The 16,236-nt window shown below is 42.7% G+C and overlaps 1 protein-coding gene and 1 long non-coding RNA gene across 2 annotated transcripts; both read right to left on the reverse strand.

The window, feature by feature from the left end:
* Positions 1-531: 531 nt before the first annotated feature.
* Positions 532-9,625, reverse strand: ZC3H10 (zinc finger CCCH-type containing 10). The gene is made up of 3 exons (XM_060252341.1): positions 9,538-9,625; positions 7,831-7,905; positions 532-3,122 (listed from the first exon to the last, which is right to left on the reverse strand). The coding sequence occupies exon 3, from the start codon at positions 3,079-3,081 to the stop codon at positions 1,894-1,896; it is 1,188 nt and encodes a 395-aa protein (XP_060108324.1). The 5' UTR covers positions 3,082-3,122; positions 7,831-7,905; positions 9,538-9,625; the 3' UTR covers positions 532-1,893.
* A 3,282-nt stretch (positions 9,626-12,907) lies between these two features.
* Positions 12,908-15,416, reverse strand: LOC132581199 (uncharacterized). Its single transcript, XR_009556112.1, has 3 exons — positions 15,155-15,416; positions 14,618-14,640; positions 12,908-13,202 (listed from the first exon to the last, which is right to left on the reverse strand). It is a non-coding gene; the product is annotated as an uncharacterized LOC132581199 (long non-coding RNA).
* Between the last annotated feature and the right edge of the window lie 820 nt (positions 15,417-16,236).

A 16,236-nucleotide genomic window follows, 5' to 3' on the forward strand; every position in this document is an offset into this window, starting at 1 on the left:
GTTTTCTTTTGATGGAAGTCTGTGCAGCTCTAATCAACCTAACAAATAGGATTCTGGATTTCCCTCTTGCAGCCACAGGGTGGCAGCCAAGAGACATGCTGGTACAGCCGCAGAAGATTCAGTTCCCAGTAACTGCCAATATTCCAGCCAATTAACGTCACATTTGTTGATCATGAATGCATGCATCCGAAAACATTTTGCTTAACATGCATCTGAAATCCCTTCTTCCATATTTCAAATTGACATGTACTGAAGTATAAAAAGGACAGCATTTGTTCAATAGCAGGCCGGTTAGTGATCCACTGACATCTACCTGGGGCCATCAGGAGATACAGCTCCCAAAAAAGTGAAAAGGAGCTTATGCCTCCTCCCAAGATTTTACTCAATAACAAAAGCTGATGGATTCCCTCCTCACCTGCACTCTTCATGTATTGTCTCATTGCATCCTACAAGCATTTCCAGAAACTGTATAAATCCACGCTGAAGACTGAATTGCATATGCAGAACTTAAGTGATGAGTGGGGAAGATAATCTTTTCAAAATATACACATTTTATATATATACACACACACAGTTTGAACAGTTCTATCAACACTGCTCATATGAATGAGGACTGTACATTTGCTTTAATTGTTGAAAACGTTTACACTGAACTGTAGAAACTGCTGGGTCGTGAAGCATTTTCCTTTAAAACACCTTCATAAAAACCAATCCAGAGAGAACACGAAAGATGCAAAAAAGTTACTTTTAGACCCAAGGATGAGCTTGAAATTCACACCAACAACGAAAAGCACAACACTGACAGAGGTATCTCTTTTTTTTAAAAAATGGCAGAGCAAGGAGTGACATACTGCAGGGAAGCCCCTACCTCCCCCCCCCCCCCCAAAAAAAAAGCAACAGAGCAATTCAGACAGGAACTACAGGCAGGAAGCAGCAGAAACCTTCATGGAAAGCCCAAGAGAGGGGCAGACAAGGCACATAATTACTCCTGCAGATGTCAATGGGAAATAAAGCTGCTCATCCTTGGTTTGGCCTGGAGATATCCTGCCACTTCATTCTGAATACTGAGAAACCAAATTTTTAATACAAAACGTGCCATCTCTGTTGTGCCCACAACCATCTCAAGCTGGCTTATTTCAATAAAAGAGAATATTTAACCTGTCCTTTCTAAGGTCATGATTGCAATTTCTAGACTCAGGGCCCAATCAAGCCAGAAGAAATGCCTGGATTTACCTCTCTCTGCTGCCACCCATTCTAATTTCTCTGTTTGTTGTAACAGAACTCAAAAAAATTACACCAAGGAGCCTGGATCCTTGCCTTAAAGCTGCCCAAAGCTGCAGGCTACCCTAGTCTCCGCTCTCTGGGGAACAAGCAGCCTTTCAGCCCTTTTTCTTCTCTACATCTGACCGAGCAAGGGGAAAGCCTACCCACATCTTCCCTCTGGGCCAGCACAGGATGGACTGTGCATATCTATTTGCAGGGGAGTGCAATGCTTCCACCAGAGAGATAATAAACTAAGTTACAAAACTGCAAAAGAGACTTGGTGATTTCATGAGAATCGAAGAGCTGCAAAAACAGATACAAGGTAGAGACAAAGGCTACCAATTACTACACCCTCTAAATTGCTTTGTTAGTCCAGTCATCCCTGAGCCCAGTCACTGTGTGTGAGAGAGGGGGAAGTCTGATGTGCTGCTAGAGGCAATGGCCACCCAAGCTAGCGTCCTTCCCTGTGTGTAGAGATGAGAGTTCCAGTGGGCTTCAGATCCACCTGAAGCCAGCCTCTTTCTCCCATGGTACACCTTCAACAGGATAGGAATGGATCCTAGCAGTGCTTTCCCCCCACAACCTAAGGGCAGCATATACTGAATGAGGTCACTTCCCTCAGGAAGGGGACTAGTGAGGCATAGCTGTTATCCTCATGCTCTGTGAGGCTATGGGGTATGTCACCATGGGTGTAGTGGCATGGCTCATAGTTATGCCCCCCAGTGGCTGAGCCATTGACACGGCCACAGGTGCCACTGACACAGCCACGGGTGCCATGGAGACTGGTGGAGCCATCCCCTGGGCAATGGTCTGAGCCAGAGCTGCTGACAGTGGAGTGATTTCAGGGTTCATCGGGGGCGCTGCGTTGCTGGGTGGTGCTGGCTGTGCACCAGCAGGAGCCACCAAATCCTGTTGTGAAACAGGCCGTGGCTGTAGAGCTTGGCTGCTCAAGGTGGTGTGAGTCTGAGCAATGCTGTGATTGTAGTTGGTGACTGTGCCAACGGTGGGCGCCAGAGTCTGTTCCGTGGGCGTGGCTGTGGAACTGAGCGTCATCACCTTGGCTTGGTTGCGGAACTGGGCGTTCTGTTCCAAGAGGACTTCGTTGGTGGCCAGGAGGTTGTTGACTTGCTTCTTGAGGTCTTCTACACGTTTGCGGAGCATGATGTTCTCCTCTTCCAGGAGCCGGTATTCCACTGTGCGCGGACTGGTAAAGTTGTACTCATAAGTCTCAAAGTGGAGCCCGTCTACCCTCCGTCTCTTGAGCACAGGGTCATGGTCATCATAACATCGGTCAGAATCATACATGGGATCGTAAGGGTCATAGCGCCGCACAGGCGTGGTAATGCCCTGCTCCCGAGTGGTCAGCCCCCGGGCATCATACTCAAAATCCCGCTGCAGGTGCTGGAATTTGCATTTGGCTCCACGCTGGCAATCCCCCTTCAGAAAATCCCTGCAAATGGGTACTTCCTCCTTGCTGTTGGGAAGATCGGCCGGGGAAAGGCCCAGCCCAGCCGCCACTTTCTGGCGGAGGCGTGGGGGGAGCTCTCCAGTCTTCTTGTAGCAGTCCTCATCTTCCTTGGTGCCGTGAATGAAGCGACAGTTGATGCGGACGCACTCTTTGTTCTGAAAGTCGTGGCAGAAGATGAACTCATTCTTGCTAACTCCCAGGTTGGTCACCTCGTTGATGTCGGGGTGGCGGAAACGGCAGCGCTTGCCCCGCTTGCAGACGTTGCGTAAAAAATCTCGGCAGATGTCATCAGAGTTGGTGCTTGCCTCATCGCTGCCGCTACCATTATAGGTATTGTCGCGATCAGGCATTTTTCTTGTGACCCTGTGGGCTGGCAGCCAAAATCAGGCAACTTCATGGGGACAGGAGAAGAGAGAGAAGAGATCAAGTAAGAAACAGAAAAGAGAAATGTTCAAGAAGCACTTAAGTATCACAGTCCTATGAACTTGCTGGAGAAAGTGGCTGGAATGGTGCTTACTTGGAAGGAATGGCTTCAGTGCATCTGCCCACTTTCATTTCCCCCATGTTTTCTCCCAGTTCTGCTTTCTGAGGTGGTGTACCCAGAACTTAATACTGTATTTAAGGTTGATATGTATGTATATCGGGGCATTTTTTATTTTTAAAGTTCTTTAGTTTTCATTTATCCTGATGACTGTAGAAAAATGTTCATAGAAATCTGTTTATTATTGGGATTTTCCTTCAACTGTATATTTCTAAAATCACATACATGTCAGACTGCCTAAGAAATACAAATGGGGGCCACAATGTACAGTCTGCAAGCAAGGTGACTTTTAAATAATGAAACAAAGCCTCAGTAAAGTAATGTTTAATCAAGAAAATATTACTGTAGGAAAATCAAATACTAGTCTAACCTAGGATACTGTTTAAAGCCCTTGGAGTCCCTCATGAGCCTTCTGCACGCTGAAGTTTCTCAAACACTAATCTTTTACATAACATTCTAGCAGATCTCTAGAAATATCCTTGTTGCAGAGAAAGAGTCTAGGAACAGTACTAAGGCTTGCCTTAGACCTTGAAGGTTCCAGCAGTTGAACATAACTTGCTTGCACAGTAGGGCTATTCTACTGGACCATTCTGACTTGCAACAAAAGAGAATCCATCCTAAATTTCAGATGGGGATTTTCAAAAGCTAATGTCTATGAGGGACAGCCTACAAAAGATCCTACAGATTTGCAAAATACATTAGCGGGCATATCCAAGACTCCTCTATATGAATTAGTATTTAAGTCACTCTAGCCACTCTGACATACTCATAAACACAGACTTTCTGATATGGAGATTCCTCAAGTGGAGACAAGGAGGTGGCAATAGGGGAACTGATATGAAGACTGTAATGGCGTATGTCTGCATCTGCAAAATTTTGTCAGGTTAGGCACTTCAGCACAGCTGTCACCTACAGCTCTACATCTGCCCCTCTAAAAGCATTTTAGTTAAGGCTCAAGTCAACACAGATGTCAACTTGTGAACCACAACCATTGAACTTCTTAAAGGGCACACATTTAAATAATTATTGACACCATAAAACTGTGCCAATTTCAATCACATTTAACCAGTGAGGAACTGAGCACCTTCCATCCTCAGAGTGACCAACCCAAAATAACCCCCACACCTGAGCCAAACCACATCCCAGCTAATTCATATGAATCATGCCCCCCATTAACTTTTTTACACTGGACCTTGTTGTTGGGTTGGGGAAAGAAGGCATTATCCAGCACTTTACCTCTCCTCCTCTTGAAGCCAGTTTCCATTTTTCATTTCATGCTCAAGATGTGATAAAGAGATAAAGTTCACACTATGACCAGGGATGAAGAGTCCCCCCACCTGCACACAATCCTCCTTTACTACCTTACCATCCATCACAGTGGCCACCTTCATAGCCAGAAAAACAACAATGGCCAGGCTTGCTGTTCCAAACTTGTCTTCTGTTCCCCTGCCCCCACTGAACAAAGTCCTTGGCCCCTGATAAAGAGGCAGGGAATGATCATTTTCTTCCAACTGAGAAGCTGCACCAGAGGGGGCGGGCAAGGTTCTTCCCAAACCTGCCAGAGTGGGGGAGGGGAAGAATCTTCAAGCTGCTTCAAGAGGTCAAAGGAAGGACATTCTCTCCCCAGCGTTGTTTAACACCTACATGAGCCCACTTGCACAACTGTTGCAGAGTTTCAGGCTAGGGTGTCATCAGTATGCTGATGACACCCAGCTATATGTGTTGATGGGTGGTTGGCTGGATGCAATCCCAGCTTTTTATGACCAGTGAGGAGAACACCAACCAAATATTCAGTAACTCTTAGGACTATCTATAATGTCATCAAATACAATTTTGATATTAACCAAGTCTCTAGAGTCTAAGTCCTTTTTTTTTGCTCTAAGTCTTTTGTAATGCACTCTCTATTCATCCAATAACATAATCAGTGACGGAAAAACTTAATGAGCTGAAGCTTAAAAGTCACAAGATATGCTCACAGGCAGTAGTAGGTGTGCTCCAACAAGATGTGCTCACAAGCACTAATTAAAATGGGCACACAGTCACTCCAACAAGATGCACTCACAGGCAATGATCAATTTACAGTCAATTTACATACAGTTAAAGTGGGTGCACACAGGCACTCTAAGGTTTCAAGGTTTCAATAACAATATGAATTTATGTACAGCCTAATACAACATGAATTTCAAAGTTGATCCAGAATTTGTAGGATCATACAAAAATACTTGAAATTATTTTAGTCCATGTATCTTGGAACACTTGATTTGCTCACTTGAGATGCATATCCTGGGTGTAAATCATATTTCGGAAGGACAGGTTTCTTCGTATCATAATAACAATTTATAGATGGAACTATACAAAAAATAATCAAAATGAATAAGCCATACATCTTCAGCACATATAATTCAAAAATTAATCATTAAACGTTCACCCCATTTAGACTTTTCAAATTCTCAAATCATACACAAGGATAGATTGTAGCAGACCAGGGTTCTCATGTACCCATACAGTGTTCAAAATTAAAGGCTCCAGGAGTTAATCTGTTAAAGGGGGGGGGGGTTAATCTTTAAAGGTACAGTGCCCATATAGACCTTGGCTTGTGTGTCTATTTTAAACTGCACATGTTTTTAAATATAAGAAAAAGAAGTAAAAAAAAAATCAAAATGAGAATCTGAACAGTCTACATGGGGTGAGTAATGATTAATGTATGAATTATATATGTTGAAGATGTATGGGTTACTCATTTTGATAATTTTTTGTATAGTTCCATCTACAAATTGTTATTATGACATGAAGGCGGCTTTCCTTCCAAAACGCTATTTACACCTCGGATATGCACCTCAAATGAGCAAGTCAAGTGTTCCAGGATACGACTAAAATAATTTCAAATATTTCTAAATTTTAAAATCGTACAAATGGGCAGTATATAAATTGAATATGATAAGTAATTTTCCTCCTCTCATGGTACACTTGCCAGTACTGGCTGAATCTCACAACATAAGGGATAAGTAATAATGCAACGCTGTGTCCACAGTTTACTTTTCTTCTTTATAGGAACAAACAGCAGCCACTCAATTATATGGGGACAAAGTAAGGGAATGCATTCAGAAATGCCATTAGGGTAGGGACTAACTTTGGTCCTGGTGACTGTAGTGAGTAATGACAGCTCTTGAGAACGGAGCTCTCCATGACCTCTGCCATGGAATCTGTTTTCTTAGTCATCACTGAAATAAAAAATGTGTGTCTGGGTTGTCCCTCTTTAGACAGCAGATGTGGGCTTGAAAAAAAATCCTTCCACACAGCAGACTAGCATACCAGAGAAAACACTAGGATTAAGTCCTTCTCCCTGACACTTCTATGCACAGAGAATTTTTTTTTTACATGGAGGAACACTCCATCACATGAGAACACAACTACAAACACTATATTACCACTTCGGTGACAACGAGGAGAGGCTGTGGCTCAATAGAAGAGCCTCTGCTTTGCATTCAGAAGGTCCCAAGTTCAGTCCCCAGCATCTCCAATTGAAAGGACCAGGCATTAGATGTGAAAGATTTTTACCTGAGTCCTTGGAGAGTCACTGCCAGTCTAAGTATTGTATAATTTTATTGAACTGTTGTTAGCCGCCCTGAGCCTGCCTAGGTGGGGAGGGCGGGATATAAATAAAATTTATTATTATTATATTATAAGTAGACAATAGTGACCTTGATTGACTGAGTATAAAGCAGCTTCATATGTATAATACTAAAGTAGACTGCAGCGTGATGCAATAGTGCAATTAATTATTATGAATTGACAAATCTTTGTCTCTCATACATACAAGACAGCCTGGATAGATCGTGAATAGCAAAGCATCATCTACCAGTCAAATATATGACTGCAACAATTCACCACCACCACCACCACACTATATTTCCATTCACAGCTAGGTACTACTCAGTATGGAAGCACTGATGATCAGCTGAAGAGCTGAAACAGGTTCCTTTGTATTCTGAAGTCAAGAAGATATTATAATGATGTTGAAGCACAGAGTCAACACTGATAGCAATTTGTTACGTGGCACCTTTATTTATGAAGTTGTACTCTAAAAACCCTAATCCAGCTTTCACTAATATTTACAGCTAAACTCTTTCACTAGGATTTCACTAGTTAAAAGCATATGAAAGAAAACTCCTTTAAAAGCCTCCTATACTTTCTGTATAGAAAAAAGTATGGCTGAAGACTGAAACTCAAGACTTGCAGGATTTGCGGCAGTAGAAAGGTATTAAATCTGCAAATTCTACACCCACAGATTCAACCTATACTAAACCCTCACAGGACAAGAGAATTCTGGGAGTCTGCTCTGGTGGTTCAATCTGAGAAGGCACACAAAACTCTCCTACACAACCCAGCACTTCTTGTGGCAAGTGGTTTCCTCACTAAAAGCTTCAGGAACTTCCCAAGCAGGTAGTCATTTTCAAATAACAACAGTATAGCTTCTGAAGACAAATTACATTTCAACAACTGACCACCAACAGATCCTTCAAAAGAAGAAGCAATAGCTCCTAAAGTTCAACTTTACCTTTATGAAGCAGCGTTTTCAAATACATGCTAAGGTGGGTTATGGCAAGGTTTCAGCCTTGAATTCTCCCAAGTTCTACAGAAAGAAAGAGCAATACATGAAGTCACCCTCATGCATACAAACTCATTTCAAGACATTTTTCCTCACTGCATATACAGAAGAAACCGAATTTTTTTTCTGTTTTGGGATAATCGTTTCTTGCTGAGGAATCCCTTGGCATTGCAAGGACTTCTGGAACACACACTGCAGGACATTCTCCATTTATGTGAGGTCTTTAGAGGACCTGCTGTGAATTATTCCACCCCAATTGAAAATGCATATGCCCAACTCCATAGAAGACATGGCCATCAAAGGAATTCATTCACCAGTACCAATTTCTCTGAGATACTCCCAATAATCTGCAAAACTCGACTCCTAGGAATACAGTTTGTAAACTACCAATTTATTGGATCACTAAAGAAAGGAAGCAAACTTTACTACTTAGTCTGTGTTTTCAAATAAAGTTAGTTTCTGTGGTAACTGGGGACACAATAAGCAAAAGGTGATTTATCTTCCTTTACAATACTTCTGCATAGAATCAGCATCACATGTTCCAGATCTTGTAATGACTCACAATTTATATGTTCTATGAACTTCTCCAACTAAATTAGTTGCCTTATGGCTCCATTTTGCAGTCTTAGGACAAAATGTTGATTTACCTAAGTCTACATAAATAATAAAGGTAGTCCCCTTGACATAATAGTTATGCACTCTCTTCTTCAAGCAGTAAGAAGTTCTGAGGGACAGCTCCTTTTGAAGGAGTAAACACCGGGACTCTTATGGCAGTGTGTAACATTTGCTTTATTTACAGGTAGAGCACAGGCGGAGGCAAAGAGGCACTCCTACAGGATAGCATATCCACTGTTCTACATCATATCCCCAGAGAGAGAGAAATCTGCGCTCAAACCCAAGATCAACTGTCTGACTCCTGACATCCTGTCACTCCTTTCTCTTACACTCAGCCTTCTCCTTGCACAATGATTGGTTACTTAAGCAGAGTCTGAAGAATCACTTCTCAACAATTATCCACCCATCAGGAAAATGCCCATCTTTAGGGAATGGCAACATATGCATACTTACTGTGGGTTTGGTTCTACCCAAAAGCACAATAACTGAGGGTGTTGGTTTGCTTGAGTGTACTTTATAGCTTTATTTCATGTTTTTACATTAAGCATACCGTAACTATTGTTCACCCCCCAAGTACTCTTTTACATCAGAACAGTTCTCTCACACACTTTGCGAAGTAAAAGCAGAAATAGCTTCGCTGGTATCACTGGTAAGGCTGCAGCAGCCTACTAGGGAAGGTGACAACGCGATTCACCCCAGGAGCAACTGAGCACCTCTTTTCGCTCTTCACTACTCATCTGTTGCTTCGTCCTTCTACAGGCTCAGTTTGGAAACCCGCCTGCCAAAACGGAGACGCTTCTCAAGGAGGAAAGGCCATGGGAGAAGCAGCAGGGAGCCCACAACCACAAGATCAGGAGTTCGATCCTGTGCGAGGCCCAGGACGGCGACACGCGAGGAAGAGGCCTGAAGGTCTCCGGGGGCGAAGAAGCCAACAGCAAGGGAGCTCTTTCGCGCCTGGGGAAACGTGGGAATGCGGCAACCCCGAGACGGAAGAAGCGGCAGTTCAGAGTGGATTACCAGCCTCCAGCGCTCCTCACTCACCCTCGCTTCGTCCTCCTCGGCTAACAAAGCGCAACCCCTTCCGGTGTAACCTCCTTCCTCCCAGCTCCACCGGAAGCACTCTATGCTTCTTCCGCTGCCGGCAGGGATGAAAGAAGCCGGCGCCGTAGTTGCTGTGGCAACGCGACGCCGTTTTGCCCTCCGCCATGTTAGTCCGGAAGCACAAGCAACCGGCGAGAAAGGAAGATTCTCTCCTTGGCGTTGCACGGCGTCGTTACAGGATACTTGCATGCCGAAATCCTTTTTCGTATAAAAAACGAATTCTTGGTTCTGTCGTTTTGTTATCCTTTTCCTCGTGCATTCCCAGGGCGAACCCGGCAAATTAAGGGTAAGTCCTGGTCTCCAAAGCAGCGAGGGAAACGAGTGGGGCTTTCAGGGGCAGCGAGGGAAACGAGTGGGGCTTTCAGGGCTCGCAGTGTGAGCGGAGTGGGGGGGTCCATCACGTGACTGCCTCCAAAATTGGAAAACTGGACAATACCTTGTCCAACACTATCAGAAAACAAAGCAACAGCCAAGTTGCACCTTTAAGACCAACAAAGTTTTATTCAGAATGTAAGCTTTCGTGTGTTAAAAGCACACATCAGGTCTGATGAAGTGCACTTCTAGCACACGAAAGCTTACATTCTGAGTAAAACTTTGTTGGTCTTAAAAGGTGCACTTGGCTCTTGCTTTGTTCTACTGCTTCAGACCAACACAGCTGCCCATCTGGATCTACCATCAGAGGAGGCTTAAGATATTAAATATACATATCCGCAAACCACTGCACTGACTTCGGTATTTCCGAAAGGATAGGCATGAAGTTGTTTTCAGAGGATAACCATGTTGATCTGCAGTAAAACAGATTCAAGCCCTTAGAGATCAACACCCAGTCATTTGTTGGACTCGAAGGTGCCACTGGACTTGAAATTAGCATGAAGTTTGTTATACTGTTCACACATAATGGTGAATGCATGTATAATCTGTGTAAATACATAAGTAATTCTAATGTTACATTCAAACTATGTAGTGTTGGGTGCACAACTAAACCTCACATCCACCTGATCATCACCTTCATTTGTAAAGTGAACACTGGCTGACTTTTTAAGAGACATATACACAAGATACATATGAATAAGGGCTCCTGCATCAGACCACTGGTCTAGCAGGGTCAACACTGTTTAGTGGAGGCTGCCCAGGATCTTTCACATCACCTACCTGATCCTTTAGGAGGAAATACCAGGGAATGGTAAATGCAAAGTAGATGCTCTACCACTAAACCATAGCTCTTCTTCAAATACATCAAATTAATCCATTACAAAAGCTTTGTGGCACCTTAAGTTTTTCTCATAGCATAAGCTTTCATCATAGACCAGATCCTAATGAACCGACCAAGTCTCTAAATGCTTATTCTAGACTACTTTCTGGTAGGTAGCCATGCCATTCTGCGGTACTAAAATTAAAGTTCAGGAGCATTTTAAGATTAACAAAATTTTCCAGAGCATAAACTTTCATGAGTCACAGCTCATTTATCTTACAAAGATAGCTTTGACTAACAAAAGTTTATACATCGTGGACATCTGTTTCTATTTTAAGGTGCTACTGGACTCTTATTCTAGAAAAAATGTATTTCAGATGCCACAAGACTGCACTGAAATCCCGTTATTTTCAAGCATATTTGCTATGACAATGTTTCCTCAAAGTAATGGCAGCATGATATTAGTAGAGGTCTTGCAGTGTGTAGTCTACTGAAAAATATAGTTGGCAGGTCTCCCCAATGACACACCTTTTCCTACCTTTCTGCACATGCTAAATATATGGAGTGCTGAGGCCATCTTGTGCTTTCCCTCACTTATGACAAGGTTTTGCTGTGCTTGGTAGAAAGTAATCAAAATGCTGTTAAGCCACAAGCAACTTCTAGCAATCGCATAGTTTTCACTGCCATCAACAGTTGAACAAAGGTGCCTGGTTCTGCACTGCAACCCGACTCTCTTGGTGGTCTCCCATCCAAGTAACTTCTGAGATCTGACAAGACTGGCTAGCCTTGGCCACCCAGGTCAGTACTTGCTTCTACTTAACAAAATTGGTCAATGATACCAATAAAATTACCAATACTACTAAAAATACTGATTTTCCTAGCAGAATTCTGTGAGACTAACATCTCCATGTGTAAGCTACAGCAAGCTTATTTATTGATTATTTATTTATTTCATTCAATTTATATCCCGCCCTACCCCACCGAAGTTTAGTCTGGCCTGCCTCAGAGGATTGTCCTAACCCCTGAAGCACTTCAATCTATTTCAGTTTAACAAAGATTTTTCAGACAAGCACAAGGTTTTTACAGCAACATTTCTACATATTGTGTTTACAGGGGACTAGGACTTGTGTGGGCCTTCCCAAACCTCCTGTGCCTTCATGTGTTGTATATTAAAATCTTATCACTATAATCATATGTAGCCCTAATAGACCACTGAGAAATTATCTTCCCAGGGCATCCCCAATTACTTTTTTTCAACTGTGCAAAAACAAAACATAGTCCTGCCCAGATACAACCGATCATTAGGTCTGACACATTGCCCAATGGGACAGTGCAATTTAGAAGCCCTGCTTTATTTCTGTATATATGGATTTGTTTTTACATTGATAACTTGGGACTCTGATGAGGCAGCATAGAAATAATACCTAAAATAAACACATACCACATTAGGGTTGCCAGACTCAGATATTGCTTGTGGTTCCAAAGCACAATTTTGCCTTCAACCTAAGCAGTTGAGTATGGACAGTCTAAAGATTCTGTTCACTTCCAGAACTTATTACTAACAAACTGAGAAAAAATGGTGATGTAACAAAACCAGCTACTGCTCCTTCTCTTACATTTCCAAGATAACATTCTTATTCTGCACAATGCTTCCAGTAACCATACTTAACCAAAAAAGTGTACCCTCCCCTAGACAGCTAGATAACTTGAAAACTAGATCCCTTGAAAAACTAAAAAATCAAATTATCTTTTGGGTTTGGAAACATCAACCTCTACACCCAGGCCAATGGTAAGCGAGCAACACTTCAAACCAAATGATTTGGGAAGCACTGTTGGCTCAATTGAAAGGAAGATGCTGTAATTATACAGGTTTTTGCAAAGCAGAAGCACCTCACACTTTCAACACCAAGGAACGAATTCCCACCACCTTCATTCTAGTGCTTGCACATTAATTTGGTAGCTATGGCAGCAAATGCTGAAAACTGCTATTTTAGTATGGCAATAGCTGATCAAATTTTAAAGTCATATTAAAGCCCCCAAGAAGTCACATTTTGGTCTTATCAAAACCTTTTACTAAATATTCAACATTCAGTAGGGGAAAAAAGATGACATACTGAATTCCCAAAATGGGTTTTATTTTATACAGTCACTACCATCAAGCCGCAAAGAAGAGAACCAGTCCAGAATAGTAAAGCTCTGGGACAGCACCCTTTATAGATCACAGCTCCTAGACTTCAAGATGGAAGCTCCTGAAGATAGGAAAGGAGTCTTCTAACAGTAGCATCAAATAGCAGGCCTTGTCTGGAAGTCACCCCAAGCTCCACCATTCCATGCTCTGTTCTGCAGCTTCAGTAGCACTGCAGGAGATGTCTACTTGGACCTCTGCCTCATCTTTCTCCTTTTGCGCTTCAGCCTATAAGAGATAATGTTATTTAACTGTCAGTACTATAACACTGTTCCTATGTGGCAGATTGCCTGGTGCTCTGACCACTTGTAGAGGCAGTGCATTTTCACTCACCCACCAACCAGCTCACCCCATCTACTTGCAGATTTCTCTGCAATTGTAGCCTTCAGCACAGAAACAGAGGCTCTGTCTTTGTATCTACATATGAACTATAAGATACACAATACTGCAAAGTTAAATTCCATATTTAACTGTAATATCCACTAGTAATAAGGAAAGGCTATTAAAATTACATTCAAATGGGCCAGTCAGGAGGCAACATGTGTTCTTCCTCACCAGGAATGCTGCTGCCATCCCCACCTTTCTGCCCACCACCTTAAACCTTCAGCCCTTTAATTTATAAGTTGAGACAGTTACATACTGTTAAACTTTTTTGGGAGGAGAGTGCACATGAAGCAAGGAGGGAACAGCAGTAGTTTAATTCTCACTGAAGTGGCTGGGTAACAACTAGCGCTATTTGAAAAGTTACATGGGAGCAGTTATCTTTTATCAACATTTCAGTTCTTGCCTTGTCACTAACATCTAATGCAGTGATTCTTACTCCACAGTTTGCAGAGAGCCACATTTGCAATTACCGTCAATCAAATAACTTACATTAATTTCTGTCCCTATCATGAGGCCTATACCTTAGGGAGACTTATAGCTTACCTGTTCCTCTAGCAGCAGCTGTTTCAAGGTGGAAACCACAAGCCCACACCAAGCAAGGGCCTTACCCACTTCCTTGAAACAAGGGGCATATCACTCAGTGGCTCCTGAACTGATCTAATGCCTCAACTACAGACACTTATTACATTCACCAAAAATTGTGTGACATGCATTGTACAAAATAATTTTAATGTTTTGGAATCTATGACCTTTAGAGTGCACAAAAGCATGAACCTGTAGGGAAAAAGATCATACAGAGTGCTGGAGAGTATGTCCAAAATTAACTCAAGAAAACATGAAGCAAATAATTCAGCTAAGATTACTGTTATCACATTCATGCCAGGATGGTATTTATACATTAGAGGTGTGAGCATACTGTTTGTCCAACAGGACTATTCACTGGCATTCTTGTGCTTTGAATTTCTGAACTGCAGCTACAGTCTTGCATAACTATCCCTACTGTACAATGTTCCCTCATATAACCAGGATTCTATACGCTCTTTACATTATCCAATCCAATAGACAGTTTTGCCCCAGTGCAAGGCAGTATTTATCATCCTTTTCATTTTGGACCTCAAACCTTCAATTGTACTGCAAGTTTACTATAACATGATGGCTCATTGCAAAATTATTAACACATTTCAGAAAGCTGGCCAATCATCCTCACGCTACTGTATTTTAGACATCACTGAAAGTAAAATAACTATTCATTCACATACCTGCGCATACGCTTCTTTCGCCACTAGAAAAAAGGGAAAGAAAACTAAAGTTAGCATTTTTGCCAGCACCAAGTCACGCAAATCCAATCCCAGTTTCTACTATATTAACTTTAACAAATTACTAAGCAAAGTCTACCCAACGGCCCTGTTGTTTTGTTGGACTTCCTCAGTACGCATTTCACACGTCTCTATTCAGTGTTAAAGGCCGCCATTTCAGAGCAATTACAAGACAACCAAATGCTAGTTAAAGTTCAACATTTCAAGCCAGTTTCCCTCATCGCATTGCCTCCACCGCTCAAAATATCTGACGATTCCCCGCCCCCTCCCCCAATAATCTCAGTGCCCAAACTAGGCCTCTCGGATAAGAACTCTGCACCGGCCCTCAAGCACCTCTTCTTTGCAGATCCTCGATCCCGTCTTTCTAACTCCACAGGTACACCATGGCCATCTACCGAAAAGCCGGCCTGTCCGTGCAAGTAGGCCCAAGCGGCCCGCATTTACAGCCCAACGCAATAACCCGCCCAATTTCCCGCTCACCTTAGCTCTCATATTGGGGTAGTACCCCCCGGCTCAGTCCCCACGAACGGGGAGCAGAGCTGCAGTCAGATGGCCGCGGATGAAGGAGACCGCGCCAGAAACTCTCTACTTAAGATGGCGGTGGCATCAACAGCGGAAAGGCCTGTAAAGCTTGTCACTTGGTATTTATAGACTTCTTTGTGAGGCACGTGTACGTCATATAAGAGCTATTCGCATTGGATGATGGGAGTCGTAGTTTCCTGGTATGGTGGAATGCATGCTGTATTCAATTATACAAGCTGCCACCATCTTGAATGTTAAACGGGAGAAGCGGGGCGGTGTTTGTAAGTGCTTGTCTAAGGTAGACAGGACGTTGCGACGACGTATAGTTAAAATCTCTCCTTCTGGATAACTAAGTCTTAACTACACCGAATATTCTCTAGAACTAGCCTCGACCCCAAAGTAGTTTCAGTTTCAAAGATCAATAGTGCAGTAAGGTTTCGTGTGCTAAAAGCACACTTCTTCAGACGAAAAGTCTGAAAAGTGTGCTTTTAGCACACGAAAGCTTACGTTCTGAATAAAACTTTGTTGATCTTAAAGGTGCTGCTTGACTCCTGCTTTGTTCTACTGCTTCAGACCAACACGGCTGCCCACTTGGATCTAGTGCAGTGAGGGTTGCTCTGAGCATGGGTAGAAGGATTTCCAACATCACTGCTTACGGCAGTTTACGAATTTGTAAATACAGCCGTTTACTTGCATATAGAGAATTAGGGATTAAAACGCCTAACCCAGCAAATTCATTTTGGAGGTAGCTTTTTTTTTTAAAAAAAATGCAACCCCTCTCTTTTGGATGCTGACCACTAGTCCTGATTTGTTCAGAATAACTGCAAGACTTCAAGAAAAACATGGAAGAATAAAATAATACTTTGTATAATTATGGATCACGGGGTGCCCAGAGTGAGAGACTTCACTTTCAAGTGCCAGAAGTTATACATTTGCATGCTGCAGCCAAAACAAACCATTTTGATACTTTAAAAAGGTAAATGTAGTCCCCTGTGCAAGCACCAGTCGTTTCTGACTCTCGGGTGACGTTGCTTTCACAA

The sequence above is a fragment of the Heteronotia binoei genome, chromosome 13 (genome assembly GCF_032191835.1).
Source record: "Heteronotia binoei isolate CCM8104 ecotype False Entrance Well chromosome 13, APGP_CSIRO_Hbin_v1, whole genome shotgun sequence".
Classification (NCBI taxonomy): domain Eukaryota; kingdom Metazoa; phylum Chordata; class Lepidosauria; order Squamata; family Gekkonidae; genus Heteronotia; species Heteronotia binoei.

Coding starts and splice junctions, on each gene's coding strand:
- ZC3H10 (XM_060252341.1), bottom strand. CDS start 3,081: ATGCCTGATCGCGACAATACCTATAATGGTAGCGGCAGCGATGAGGCA.